General features: G+C 43.4%; 1 protein-coding gene across 2 annotated transcripts in view; it reads left to right on the top strand.

Moving 5' to 3' along the window:
- The window catches only part of Ebf2 (EBF transcription factor 2), a 192,666-nt gene that overhangs the window by 145,843 nt on the left and 31,582 nt on the right, over positions 1–15,241 (top strand). For both annotated transcript variants that reach the window (XM_005075225.4, XM_021230204.2), the window contains 3 exons: positions 4,494–4,611; positions 6,302–6,432; positions 7,143–7,269. In XM_005075225.4, coding sequence (XP_005075282.1) covers positions 4,494–4,611; positions 6,302–6,432; positions 7,143–7,269 — 376 coding nt within the window. The remainder of the gene's footprint in view (positions 1–4,493; positions 4,612–6,301; positions 6,433–7,142; positions 7,270–15,241) is intronic.

The raw sequence follows: 15,241 nt of genomic DNA, 5'->3' as shown, positions 1-15,241 counted from the left end.
TCCTGAGCTGGCCCACCAAAAATTAGAGATGACGATCAAAGTGTCACACGGAATAGCAGAAGGCAAAGTCCACTTTCACTGACATTGTGATTTTAATTAATCTCACCGCCCTTTCCTAGAACTTTGGCTCAAGGGTATCTTGATTGAATTGTTTACTGTTTGTGTGTTGAAGTGCCTGGACTGAGGAGGGTAACCCTCTACAAGGATATGTGCAGATAGAGTGCTTTGAGCTGAAATACAGACACATCAACAGTGAGCCATAAATAGAACTTGTCACCAGTATGAACAGCAAGCTCCAGGGTCCATCCCGCACAAATTATGGACATCTGTATTCCTAATTGGCATTCTTTCGGGCTGTGCCAGCTGAATGGCAGTGCCAGGACAGCAATAGCACCAGAAAAGATGAGATGTCACGTTTAGGCGACAAGAAACATGCATGAGGCATAGGAATCCTATTGTATGGAATCTTAGTCCATATGGTTGTTATATCACTGGTGATTTTGGGTTTGAGGGACCTCCAAATGGCATGTTTTATCCAGACTGAAAGTGCTATTTTCAAAGCAGATGGGTTTATGATCTTAGAATAACAAGTGGTTTGATGGTTGCATGACCAGAAGAGTCAATGGTAAAGATGCATATAAATAGTTAACAAGGTAATGGTAAGAAATGTTGACCTTGATTTGTTTAGCTAAGATGTAAAGATTTTTGAAGGTCAAAGGTGTCCTTGTGTAGTGTTTTGGAGTCTAGCTGTGTCTGACCCTCTAACATTAAGCTGCTGTGGCCTGCAGTTTTGAAGAGTGAAGCAAACCAGGGGGAAAGCGAGGAGGGGGAGAGAACAGGAAATGGAGTGAGGTGTTTCAGGAAGTTGTCAGGGGTTGACTGATTGATTCCAGATGGAAAGGGTCAGCCTTCATGACCCAGGAAATACTCACTAGGGGAAAGGAGTTGGCTTGTGGAAGGAGAAGGCCTGGGAGTGAGATGATGTTGGAATGCACGTTCTACTTCCTTTAGTCTTAAAACATGTAGAAATCCTTACTCCTTGGAATAGACTAATATCGGTGTTGTCATCATCCATCAGAGAACAGAGGAGGAAGTTAAACCCGAAGCCTTGACTGAACAAAATGGATCTTCCCATCCATCATGTAGTTTATTCTTCTAGAAGCAGAGAGAATTTGTGTAAAGGCCAGTGTTTAAGCACAGGTTTCCACAGGTAGAGACAACAACTCACGTCTGATATCATGTGGTGGAGTTTATGAATCAAACTCACTAATATTTGCAAGTTTAGCTTAATTGGCAAGCTTCCCTAGATACCTCATACCCTAAGATATTTTAATATGAAAAATAGAACTACACACACACACACTCTTGTGTGCATATGCGCATGCACACACATACGCACATACATTTGGACATAATTTAAAATCTTGTAATAAATTTTGCAGACACTGAAATAATTCAGGTTAATTCCCTTGCTGTCACGAGAGGCCAGCACTAGCCAGCAAAAGATTAAAATTTATTTCCATTGTTAATAGAAAATAATGAAGTGCATGTGAACCACCAGGGTATATCATTTGGGAAATGTTCACTTGGAACTGAATCTCACTCCACCCAAAAATGACTATGATGAAATCTGCTGGCCGGAGAAAACTCTGCATTTTGTGGCAGGAATGCATAAGAGTGTCGAAGGACAGTATGACAAGCTTGTGGAATGAATCAAGCACTCCCTGATCCTCACAGTGGCGTCAACCTTTGATGGGACTGGGGTTTCCCTTGCTGTTCTGTTCCCAGGCTAGCTTGTTAAGGAGTAATGCCTGAAGCTCTCTCTCTCCTTTTTGTTATGTGTTTGAAGATATATTTTGCACACACGGTGGCCTGATGCCTCCCCCCTGCCCATTCTACTGGTTTCAGAGGTAGCATGTACATAGGTAATGCTCTTTAACTACTGCTATCCCTAATCCTGTGACAATGAGGTCTGCTTCTGCCTTTGACTGGGGCACGGCCTTGTACTCAGTGAAATCACTCTAAAAAGCACTCAAGCCTGGCACACTTGGCCAAGAGTGATGGATGTCTGTTTTGCGGTTGCCACCACTGGATATGAACTATCTAGAAGGACTTTTCTCAGATGTTCACATGTTAACACAGACACAATTGGAAACAGACCTAAGGCTAGACAGGCTACATCCCTGAATTGTGAGCAATTATATGGGCGATAATTTTCTGAATGACAACTGAGCTTCCTTTAAGTTTGTTCTCTGAGTCCCCAGGGTCTGTCATGACTCCTGATATGTAGTTGGAGCTCAGTGATTATCTGTTGAGTTGAATGATTGAAATACATTGACATCCATGTAAAATTTTCATATAGGCCACATCAAACCCACAGAGTGAAGCAATATGAAGTGATTTATGGGTCCTGGGAATTCTTTTAAACCTATTAAATTTTAAGTCTTATAAAATGCTAAACGATGCCATCTAGTTGGCTGATAGCTCAGTCAGTAAAATGCTTGCCACATAGGCACAAAGACCCGAGTTCAAATCCCCATTTTTAAGAAGCTACATGTAATGGCATTTGCTTGTAATCCCATAAACGGGAAGGTGGTGACAAGGAAGATCTCTAGGGCAGCTGCTGAGACAGCCTAGTCTAATTGTTGAGCTCTAGACCAGAGAAAGACTGATAGGAGACTATCACTTGAGAAATGCCACCCAAGGTTGATCTCTAGGCTACATATGCATTCACATGCAAAGGAACACACACACACACACACACACACACACACACACACACACACACAGACCTAAAATTCTCTTAGGGGCAAAAGAAAACAAAGGGACAAAGGGAGAGACTATTGCCTGGGATTATACCTGACTGGGAAGCAATATGAAAGCATTTACTGAAGGGACAAAATAGTCCATCTCATGAGAAGACAATGGATTATGCAGTGAAGTTTTACCTTGACACCCTCAAACCTGTGGATGTCATAGTTTTTCCTAAAATAGGGAATAGGGAGATGACTGAGGGATAGAAGAGATAAGAACAGCAAAGTTTGAACAGGTTTTGAAGTTGAATGATGGGTTTTCAAATTTTACTATGCTGTTCTGTCATTTTTTTGCTTGAAACTATTCACAATAAAGTGTTTTAAAGGAACATTGAATTATTTCATATTGAGATCTAAGCGAGGTCAAGTCCCCCACCCTTCTCTTTCATTTAATAAGTTAGGAAGGCGTGGCAGAACAATTACAGGTAAGATATCAAGAGATTGCATTGGGGCCATAGGCAGAGAGAGTCATTCTGAATGAAGCACAGCTCATTATTCAATGCCCTTCCCGGAAAGATCTATACATATTCATGAGCATGTATGTAATAAGTTTCTTTCTCTGAAGAGCCACAGAAGACCTGCTGTGCATAACTACAGGAGTTGAGAAGCAGCATTCCATCTGGGACACTCTTCTTCCTGGGTCAAGTCCAGGGGTGGTGGGTGTGGCCAGGCCTGCTCTTTTTCCCCCTCTTTGCTAGCTCTGCCTTTGAATTTCCTTCACAATCTGACCAGCAGCAGATAGAATAGCATTAAATTCATGACATTTGTGCCTGGCTTGTAATACGTATTGGCTACCATCCTGCAGTCTGGACATAAGACCTCGGAGAGCAGTGGTATGGCTATGCTCTTCAGTTGCTGTGATTACTAGTACTAATGGCTCCCTTTCTAGAACCTTCTCCAGAGTTTAGACTATGGTAGAATTGCACTGGACAATGTCATCTGTCTTAGTAACGGGACAAAGGAGGAAGGAGTAAAGCAAATGGGACATGAAACATCATGATTTGGCCCAATACTTTACAGGCAAGCACCTTCTCATTTTATCTCATTCAGGCCTGCAAGACAGCATTATTTATGTTTCCTAGATAAGAAAAACTGAGTCTTTTAAAAAAGGTTCAGTGTTTTGTCCATGGGTTTACGTTAGGAGAAGTGGCCTGGGATTTCCATTTAGTTTTCACTCCAAGTTCTTGCTCTTCATCACTCCACACCCACCCCTGCCCTTTGCTCCAGTTACACACTAAACACCCTGCATCTCCCATACTGCAGTTGGGGACCCTTATCTTCTTGCAGAATCTTTATCACTGTTCACTCATGCACAGCGATACTGGAGACAACTGACCAGCCAGTGGGGCAATGAGCACGTCTGAGATACAGGATTCCCATTTCCAAGGCCGTTGAAGTGAGCTTCCCCACGGAGGCTGCGGCTGGAGGACAGTCCCGCTGGTGATGAGGTTTCTGGAACCAGCAGGCAGAAGGCTAATTGCCCTTGTCATGACATGGACAGAGTTTGAACTCAAAGAAAGGAAAATGAAAACCTGTGGCCAAGGCCTGCTTCTCGTTACACTCCAAAATTCTGTCCTGTCTCCCATTTGCCTTGCAGAGAAGCATTCTACGAGGGTTCCTGGTACATTGCCAGCCTGGCGTGAACCTGACTAAGCTCTCCCCTTTTTGCTTTAAATGCAGGTCGTGTTGTCAACAACAGTAAACGTGGACGGACATGTGCTGGCTGTTTCTGACAACATGTTTGTACATAACAACTCTAAGCATGGAAGGAGAGCGAGAAGGCTTGACCCATCAGAAGGTAGGGCTGGGAGCTAGCACAGATAAAGCGTCCCATACCTTATCCGTATTGCTTGTTTGCTTATAGACAAAGCCTCTAGCCCAAGCTGGTCTAGAACTCACTATCTAGCTGAGAAATGACCTTCAACTCCTGGTCTTCTTACCTCCACCTCCCTAGTTCTGGGATTATGGGTGTCCATCATCACACTCAGTATATACAGTTCCGGGGATCAAACATGGGACCTCTTGTGTGCTAAGCAAGCACACTACCACCTGAGCCACATCCCAGCCCCATGCAGCTGTAAACCCTGGCTACAATCTGCCCCATCAGCTGACTGCAGCCGGCCCCATTCAGCTCACAGCCAGCACTTAGGTTCCTGCCCCTCTTAGTCTCTTCTATTCCAATCTGTGTTTTTCTTTCAGCGAGGCTGGTATTTCAGGCAATCGCAGGCCTATGACATCTTAGTTAAACAGGAACAGTACAGTGCCAGACGTGTATGAATAAGTGTCAGATGTGCCCTTAAACAGATTGTGGGCAAAACAAAACAATGTGGAGAGTGAAACTGACACTAATTGATTTTTGTTTGCTTGGACAAGAAGAAATCATGGGCTGCTCTGGGTAGTTTTCCAAGTGCATTAAACTAATTAGAAATACTGGTAACTGTTAAATTTCAAGTTGTCCAAAAAATTAAAGTCTGTCCATGAACAAACTGACAAATCTGAGTGAATTCCATCTCATTGGTTTCCTTTTTTTTTTTTTTCTGCCTCACCACAAACTTACCGGTGTTAGAAGACCCCGTGACACAGACAAGAGTTAAATCCAGCTGTGCTCTCAGTGTTGATGCTTTACTATATGTTGCCTACCAGCCCCCTTTCCAACTCAGCCCTTAAAATGTATCTTATATCATTTTAAATAGGAATTAATGAGCTGAAAGAAAATGATTGAATCAGTAAAGAATTTGGAGTGGTGTTAATTCTCCCACAGTGGGCACTGAAAGGGAAGAAGAAAATCCCAGAGTTCAGAGCTCTGAGCTCCTCTTGAGTTGCTTTTGACTGATTGGATGTGATTGACTGGCCGCTCAAAGGGGGCTCATGTTTTTGGAGTCCTGCCAAAGTTCTCCTCCACCTTTGACCCTGTCAACTTTAGAAATGGAGTGATGGATTGACTTTAGTTATGGCCAGAACACCGTATTGGGTTCCTGTCGGGATGCAAAGTCCAGGGGCCTTGAACATATGCAGGAAGGGAGGGAACTCCATTCTACAGAGTTGGGAGAGTGACTAGAGAGTGTCTCTAGGTGGGGTTGAGCAAACCCTTCAACTGCGATAGATCCTGTTTCCTCCTTCTCTCCCCAGCATGTTAACAAGCCTTGTAAATCTTAACATTGGAGGGCAGAGGAGGTGGGGAGAGAAAAGGGATTTACACTTTTCTAGAGTGATCAATGTATAAAAATATGGGCAAAAACAACAGAGTTTTAAAAACACCCCTGCACAATTAGCTAAGTGTTTCAGTCTTTCATACATAATGGCCAACTCATTAAGCTTTAATGGCCTGGTTAAAACCAACATCCAATTAGGGGAGGATGGCAAATCAACACAGCTCAACTTGAACTTCTTGGAATGACCAACAGCATTCTGGGACAGCACCTTTCCCAAACTCCAGTCATCACCAGCAAAGGACACAGAGCTGATTTTGTTCTTTCTCGTCTTCTTAGCTACACCCTGCATCAAAGCCATCAGCCCAAGTGAAGGCTGGACCACAGGAGGAGCCATGGTCATCATCATTGGTGACAACTTTTTTGATGGTCTCCAAGTTGTGTTTGGTACCATGCTTGTATGGAGTGAGGTAGGTAAAGACATTCTCTTCCATGATCTTCTTTGGCTCCATGGTTCTTTTGGGCTGAGGGGAACTAACAATTCTTAGAGTAGCATCCCCATGAACACCCATGAACATTCATCAGCATTGTGCATGTACTATGAACAAGGCACACAGGACATCAAGACATGGAAGTCATAACATTTGGGGAATGAATTCTTTAAAATGATAAATATACATTGCAGTTTTATATAAGATGCTGAAAAATTAGAATCTAAATATTGGCTCGTGGAAGAGTGATGGAGAAAAAAGTTAAGGTATCTTTCCACCATTGAAAATTATGTTTTGGAAAAATTCTAATGATACTAGAGAAGAACATGTTTATGCTACAATGCTGAGTGGGAAAAAGTAGGAGTAACAGTGGATATGTATAATCTAATTCTGTGACACACAGCCATTGAAATGTCTGGGCAACACACCAGATCTTAATATTGGTTGTCTCTGCATTATATAATTTTAGATTTCCTTGCATAGTTCTGTAAATTCCCAATTTTCCAAATTGGATATGTTTGACTTACAATTTATAATCAGTGAAACTTAACTTAAGCACATTACCAAAAGAGAAGTATGGGTGCTGAGTTGGGCTTGGCAATTGCTAAACTCCTATGTAAGGCCATAAGCTGTGACCTCTTCGGTAGTTAATCTAGTGACTGTCTTTTTTTTGCCTCTTCATTTTTCAGCTCATAACCCCTCATGCCATCAGAGTACAGACCCCTCCCCGGCACATCCCTGGAGTTGTGGAAGTGACACTATCATATAAATCCAAACAGTTCTGCAAAGGAGCCCCAGGCAGGTTCATTTACACAGGTAAGAAAGAAAATGATTTCTAAGACAGCCGGTTTCCTAGCTCATATTTGCTCTAGTTAACAGCATCTCTGTAATCAGCCCAGTTATTCTGGGTCTTTCCGGTGCTGCAGGAAGAATGGACAGATTAAATTCTAAATTTGAACTTTCCCCGAGAAGCTTCCTTATGGTCTGATAAATGGCCATGACAGATCACTTCGGGAACACACCCTTAGAAACTAATCTCTTTACAACCATGCTGGGGCAGCCTTTCATATGAGCAATCGGATAAACATAATCAAAGTTGTTGGCTGTGACTTCTCTTGACAGTGATTCAAGAATGTTACCCAGTAGAGTGGAGCAAAGTATTTTAAAACCTTACAAAAGTAAAATCTACCCAACTATCCAATTTTCACTGAATGCCCCCTCTGGATTGCCAAGTCCAAATAATTCAGTTAAATGACTGCGTTCTCTGGGTGACACATGGGACACACTGGTCCTTCCCTGTCTGGAGCCTTAGCAGTTTTTGGAGAAAGCAGTTGATTGACTGCCCCATGCAGATGAAGACTCTCTAAATTCAAAATACAAAAGGGTCCATTTGAAGATGTGTGCACTTCAGGAAGAGAGCTTGGTGTGGGCTGGTATCATGGGATTCAGAACACCCATCTGTGCTCAGGTTGGACAGCAAGTAGCGGGAAAGAAAAGCTTTTGCTATAGCACCCAGCAGGGAACAGTTCGCCACTTCATCTATGCCTTTTGTGGGACGACATAGCTCTAGCTATGAGATACTGAAGTGAGGGAAGCAAAATGCCTTTAGCCAAATGAACATTCTAAGGCCCGAGGCAGATGGCAAAGACAATGACTGGTGTGATTTCAGTCAGGTGGAAATAAAGGTAGGAGAATGAGGAGCCTCAGGTGGGTCATCAGGAGGCCACTCTGAAGAAGGGACATTGAGCTCAGAACAGTATCACAGGAAGGGACAACCCACAGAGGCACACCCCCACCCTTACCTCTCCCCCCTATGTGATCTGTTCCTATTTCATTCCTATTACTCCATAACCCCACAGAGCTGGCAGGTCACTGGTGTTTCCTGGTAGTCCATGACTCTGATGGCATGGTGGGGTGTGCCTGGCAAAGAACACAAGATGATGAGTCATAATCGAAAAAGAGCTCAGTGCCACCGGGCAGGAGCAAGAATGCCAGGGCATTAGAATGGAGTCCCTGGGAGTGGGGAGTAAAGGGAAATGAGGAAGTCAGGCAGGCAGGAAGTGGGGAATGTGGAAGATGTTGAGCTAAGGAGTATCTGGACAAGAATAGGAACTGCAGGGATGGGTGTTGCCATGGATGGGAGGAATCTATTGCTTCATAATGGAAGAAAGCTGGAGAAGGCCCCTTGGGATTCCGACAAGGAAGGCTGAGAACTGTGAGGAGGAGCTGAGAAGGAGAAATTGGAGGAGGAGGAGCCTGGGGGTATGAACTGTCCCTAAGGTCTGGTGAAGAAGGCTCTAACTCCAGGACACTTAACACATACTTGGCATCTCCAGTGTTTAGTGCAAGTTCCCCTGGGAGTAGATGATGGGTTTAGACTTGGAAGATGCAGGTGAGTATACTAACAAGTACTTTGCAGCCAGCCTTCAATTCTCTACTGAAGTTGGGGATGATCTCAGTTCTCAAGGGACTGTAGACACTTAGAGCCAGATGGTGTGTGTGTGTGTGTGTGTGTGTGTGTGTGTGTGTGTGTGTGCATGTGCTTGCACACTTCCTCTGAAAACTGGGACTTCTACTCTAGGCTTCATTGAATTGCCAAAATCTACCTTGGCTCTCAGACAAATGATGTCAAATCTTTTAACCTCCGACTCTGTGTAGTCACTGAATAAATACATGTTCAAAATTATGTTCAAGATACAAAACCAGTGACACCAGGATATCTCAACATCCTTCATCTTTCTAGAAGAGAATATGGATGTCCCCATTCCCAATCATTAGGTTAAGTCTCAGAAGATATTTAAAAGCAAAAGGAGTTGTTGGAATATCTATCAGGGAAGGAATAAAGGGGAAAATCTAGGAAGGCTTCCTAGAGGAGGGAAGGATGTAGAGGCATGTTCAAGGAGTAGTTTTCCAGCTGAAGATGTACAATTCTTGGGAACAAACACAGTTCCTAACAGAAGAGAAACCCACGAAGCCATAGCTACTGCGTGGTATGCCTCAGTGTCAGTGTCCGCAAAGGTCTCTCCTGATTCACAACGATGTAATTGTGCCCCATATTGTTACTGGTTTGCTGTCACATTGCTGACATTGCCATCATTTGCATATGTGTTGAGAATGCATGGTACTTAACCTCATACATAATGAGCACACAGACCATGCTCAACACTGATACTTGGGGCACACCAGACCTGCAGGCTCTCACCTTCCAAGACACTAAGATGTGAAGGTGAGCTGTACGTGTTGTAGAGTCAGCATGTTGGGACCCACAGCTTGACTTGCCTGCTAAAGACTTTTCTTTATCTAATGGAGTAGGATATGTATGCCACGGGGCTGAGAAGAGGACACAGAATAGTGTGCTGGAGCCTGGGGTAGCACGGTAAAAACTGAGCAACTAGCTCTCCAAGTGGTTCAAAAAAAGGGGGGGGTGGGCCTGCAGTATTTCCCGATTTTCGTGGTGCAGATACTCTTTCCATCATGGTTCCAAGCTACTATGTAGGTTCCTGGAAATTCAATCACCTGCTTTTGCAAGCCAGAAAACCAGGGTTTTGTAAATGCTTGGGATGGAGTATGTAGACAGTGAACCATATGTTAGATACATGCTCAGAATGTTATCAATATTGCTCTTATTCCCCCATTGGCATCATTGTGGCCTCTGGCTTGAACAAGGAATGTTAAGTGGGATGAATACTAATACCTGTGAGGTGCTCGATGTTAGAGCAATTACATTTTAATTGTTCTTGTTTTTTTTTGAAACAGGCTTTAACTATATAGTCCAAATTGGCCCTGAGCTTGAGGTCTTCAGGCCTTAGCCTCCCAAGTGTTGAGATGAATTGAGTATTCTCAAACTTAAGTGTTGAGGAGAATGTAGAATAAGCAACAAAAGGGCCTAGGACAGGAAGGACTCTGGGGTGGGAAGGGCAAGTATTATATTTGACTGAACAAGACAGAAGACCTGAATGCAGGGAAGTTTGGGGACAAGCTGAGGGGGTAGAGACTAGGTCACTCAGAAATATTCTCTTAGCGCATTGAATACTATCAGGAATACTGTGGTGAACAGGTTTGCCTTTACAAAGGTAATACTGGGGCTAGGAGCTGGCTCAGTCAGCGCAGTGCTTGCCATGTAAACATGAGGACATGGCGCTGAAACATAGGATACATGTTAAAAAGAAATCTAGGCATGGTAGTACGGGAAATCAGACAAAAGGATACCTGAGGTTCATTGGCCAGCCAGTCCAGTCTAATTGGAAAACTCCATATTTATCAAGAGACTTTGTCTCAAAAAGGAAAAAAAAGATATTCAGTGTTGATCTCTGGCCTCCACACAGACATACAGACGGACAAACATGCATCCATGCATGTGAGCACACACACACACACACACACACACACACACACACACACACACACACACACACACACACACCCCACGGTCTTTCTGGCTGTGGTTCAGAGCATGGCTTAGGAGGCAGTGTGGTTGCAGGGGGTCAAGAGAAGGCTAGTGTGGTGGCCCAGACTGGCAATGACAGCAGCTTGGACTACAGTGCTGGTGGTGGGGACAGGCAGAAGTGGAATTTAGGAAGCAGCATTGGCAGAGCTTGATGATTGATTGGATGGGGTGACGGTTGGAGAGGGGAGGGATGCAAGCGACGCTCAGGTTTCAAGTTTGAAAAATTGGGTGGGTAGAGTTAGAAAGTGATGTTTTGTAAGGTATAAAGTGCTAGGGGAGTTCAGAGGGAGGGCAGAATACTTCCAGCTGGCTGAGAGGTGGGAAGATTTAATATTGTAAAGATGTCGATTAATGAATGCATTTAGCACAATGCCAATCAAAACACCAACAGCATGTTTGGGGGAACCTAGGCAAAGGGAGCTAAACTAGAACTTCAATGTTGAAAAACGAAAGGGCCTTGCCCCTCTATACATTAAAGCTATTTTAAGGTTTAATAATTAAAAGAATATAGGATTGTGCAGGAGTGTATAGAAATGTCAAGTCATGGAAGAGAAATATCTAAAAATAAACTCTTTCTGAGCAAATCCAGTGTACCAATACTTAAGTACCAGAATGCTGAGGAGCTTTCTCATATAAGTGTGGGAAAGACAGAAGGTTTACACCATGTGATAGGCCAACTAGTTAAAGAGAACTAGGGAGAAAGACTCGTTTCTAGGTGGATATTATCAAATGGAGACATTTTCAAATTAGTTATTGTCCATTAAAATGTAGACATGTCAGAAGATTATACATGTAAAACATTATCTTTCACCTTGCTCATATGGGCCCTAGAAAGAAATCAATGAGTCAAAATTACAAGAAGATGGTCTCCTATAGCTTCCTGTAGCTGAGGCTGGCCTTAAAAACAACACCGGGAATATCTTTAGTTCTGAAAAACATGCTATCTTAGGTACAAGAAGATTCATCCATTTGCTGAGCAAAAAAAAAAAAAAATTATGCCTCCTATTGCCAACTTCCCTTTTATTGCATTGTGGATAAAGAAGTGAACATTAGACACTGTACATATTAAGAGACGAAAGACCAAGGAAGAAGGCAGCAAATATGGTCAGAAGTAATACATGGATGTGACTGGCATCGTTATGTGCACATGTAATCCCAGCTCTTGAAAAGTAGAGGCAGTGGGATTGAGTTCAAAGTTATCCTTGGCTGCATCAGGAGTTTGAGCTACAGCCTCAGCTACAGGAAGCTATAGGAAGCTTCATTATCAGGAAGGAAGGAAGCAAGAAATGAATCAATGAGTGAATGAATGAATTTACATCTACTGATAATCATAGAAATGCAAAAAGAGCAAGAAGAGTACCGGAGATTTTTTTCCATATCTAGGTGACAAAGATTTTTTTAAGTGAATCAAAGTACACAGGTTGGGAGAACTAAAGAATGTGGGGGCTTTTCTCATACAGCACAACAGGGGTGTGGATGGTTAGAGAAGCATTCTTGGCTCATTCTAGAACATGTGTGCCTCAGCAATGTCTGCTTAGAAAATAATTGAATTTGCTGTGGGCTCTTCATTGGATTTCTATTTATAGTAGAAAAATTAAAAATAGCATTGATGTCCAGTGGGGAATTCATTAAATCAAAATGGAACATGTTTATACACTTTAAACATCAAAAATAATATTGTTGATGGAAGCTTATTTACATGAAAGACATGTGATTTAAATTTTTTATTAATTTATTTTTTACATTCCAATCCCAGTTCTCCCTCCCTCCTTCCTACCCATTCCCTCCACGCCCCCTAAATTTTTTAAAAGCTTGTGCATAGTCTGCTAGCCATGGTGGGGGCGTGCCTATAATCCCACCGTTGGGAGGTGGAGGCAGGAGGATTAGGAGTTCAAGGGCAACTTCAGGTACATAGTAAATTTGAGTCCATCCTTGAATACATTAAAAAAACACAAACTCTACCAAATAATTGTTTTAAAAGCTTGTACTGAGCATGTCAGCACATACCTTTCATCCCAGCACTTAGGAAGTGGAGGCATCATAAATTCTGGGCCAGCCTAAACTATATGGTCTACCTGCTCTGTTTGCTAGCATAATAAACTTTTGACAAATGTCAGAATAGGTGTAGCAATATACAAGTAAGCAATTGTGGGGTTTAGGTATTAATATTTTTAATCTTTCGTATTGATTAATGTGTCTATTTGTGATTTTGATAAAAATTGCAAGATAAAAAACCCCATGTCATATATGTTTAAATATGGAAAGCATATGCTGCTAAACTTAACTCTTTAGGTACAAAGATGCTGTTTGTGGTCAGAGCTCAGGGGCTCTCATTGCTTTTGAGAGGGAGGGACCTCAAGAGGCAGGCATAGTGAGAGGGTTGGCACTCTGCAGCTGATGCCTTTGCAGGAGAGAAGAAACTAGAAATAGAAACACTGTCTGGGAGAGTTCGGAACTGCAGCCATTCTTCTACCTTGAAGTCACCGGGCCAAAAGCAACTCTTACTGGTGTCCGAAGGGAAACAATGCCATCCACAGAGGAAATGGGTTTGTGTCCTGTTGGTTTCCTTGCTAAGTGGAAGAACCATCATGAAAGCCAATTTAGTTTTGATGAGATGGCTGGAAAGGCAATGGCTTCCATAGCAGACTGAAGAAGACAGTTCTCCACCCAGACCTGGGTCCTTACTCCAGCCAGCCCACAGAATTACTGTGGAGAGATAGACAAAGGTGTCTTGATTTCTAGCTGTCCTGGATCCCCACGCTGGAGTGGGGACCACAAGCTGTGTTCTCTCAGCACCTCCCATTTTCAGCTCCATATCTGGGACTTCCCTATGTAGGTCCAGACAAAATTCTCAGCTCCAATAGTGACATCTGGAAACTCACGCAGGGCTCAGAGCAAAAGAGAACCTAGAAAGCTGGAGGGTGTGAGTGAGTCTAGAAGATGTGTTTGGTCAGCCAGGGAGGCTACTCTTGGGGACCTCTGTGGCATGTCTTTTTCTTGTCCCCTTGTTAAGCCCCAGCCTCTCTGAGCCTAAGTTCATCTATAAAACCCTGATACCAGTTATATGACTATCTGGTGGTTCCCTAGTGAAGAGATCCTAAGAACCATCAAACCATGCTTTTTGAGAATTTCAGCACCTGCATTTATACAAGAAAGAAATGAATTTAGGAGACTAGGTTCTGCTCAGGTAGCTGCCTCAGAGACTTGGTGACTCGGAGAATTGGGAGGGTTCTTAGGATTCTGGGATCATGTCACCATGGACACAGAGTGGTGTTTACTCTCTGGTGGAACTTCTGAAATGGAGATGCAAAAAACAGGCAGGAAGGGAGACTTCAGTAAGTATCTCCTTCTTTGCCACACCCCTTTCACCCATATGACCCTGTGGTCCACAGTCTAACTGCAGATCATTCAAGGAAGCACCACCATGGGGGGGGGGCTTAACCCAGCAAATATACCTGCTATCATTAAATAGAACGCAGCCTTCAGTTCCCCATGGCTGCCGTTGCCAAGGACGACACCAGCAACATCAGGGCTCAGATAAACAACACAGTTTCTTCACACATGCGACTTTGCAGCTTTGTTTTCCGTCATCCACGGTTTGCTAACCTGCAACTTGCTGCTTTGGAGTTGAGAGTCACATGGGACTCAACTCATCAGAAGAGTCCAATTGCCTCTGTCTGGTTTGAAACCCAGAGGCGGTGTGCCAGCTGAGGCTGAGCAGGGAGGAGGCCCCCTCCTCTGCTCTTCTGGAAGACTTTTCTGCAGACAACTGGCAATGAAAAAGGTCATCTTGGTACCAGTGGGACATGGTGGTTGGCTGGGCAGAGTTCTCAGCTGTCTTTACTTGATATGGCAGCAAGCTCACAAGGAAAGGCTGTCCCAAGCATGGCATCTGTGTGTGTGTGTGTGTGTGTGTGTGTGTGTGTGAAAATACTATCCTCTGATTGTAATCTTGTGTTATCTACAGTTAACATGTATGTGCTGGCAGCAGCTTCTTGAAGATTGGGAATAGACCTGGGGATAGATGGGCCCAGCTTTTTCCTGTTGTTTCTATGGTTCTTTATAGAATCCAGGCTACATGGTGTGTGTGTGTGTGTGTGTGTGTGTGTGTGTGTGTGTGTGCATGGATGTGCTTGCCCATGAGGTGTGTGTAATCTATGTGTGTATGGGTGTGCTTGCCCATGAGAGTGTGTGTGCATGTGTGTGTTATCTATGTGTGTATGGGTGTACTTGCCCATTAGTGTGTGTGTGCATGTGTGTGTTATCTATGTGTGTATAGGTGTGCTTGCCCATGAGAGTGTGTGTGCATGTGTGTGTTATCTATGTGTGTATGGGTGTACT

The sequence above is a fragment of the Mesocricetus auratus genome, unplaced genomic scaffold, assembly GCF_017639785.1.
Source record: "Mesocricetus auratus isolate SY011 unplaced genomic scaffold, BCM_Maur_2.0 Super-Scaffold_100707, whole genome shotgun sequence".
NCBI lineage: Eukaryota > Metazoa > Chordata > Mammalia > Rodentia > Cricetidae > Mesocricetus > Mesocricetus auratus.
Note: the sequence above shows the minus strand (reverse complement) of the source record. Positions and strands in the feature narration are given on the sequence as shown.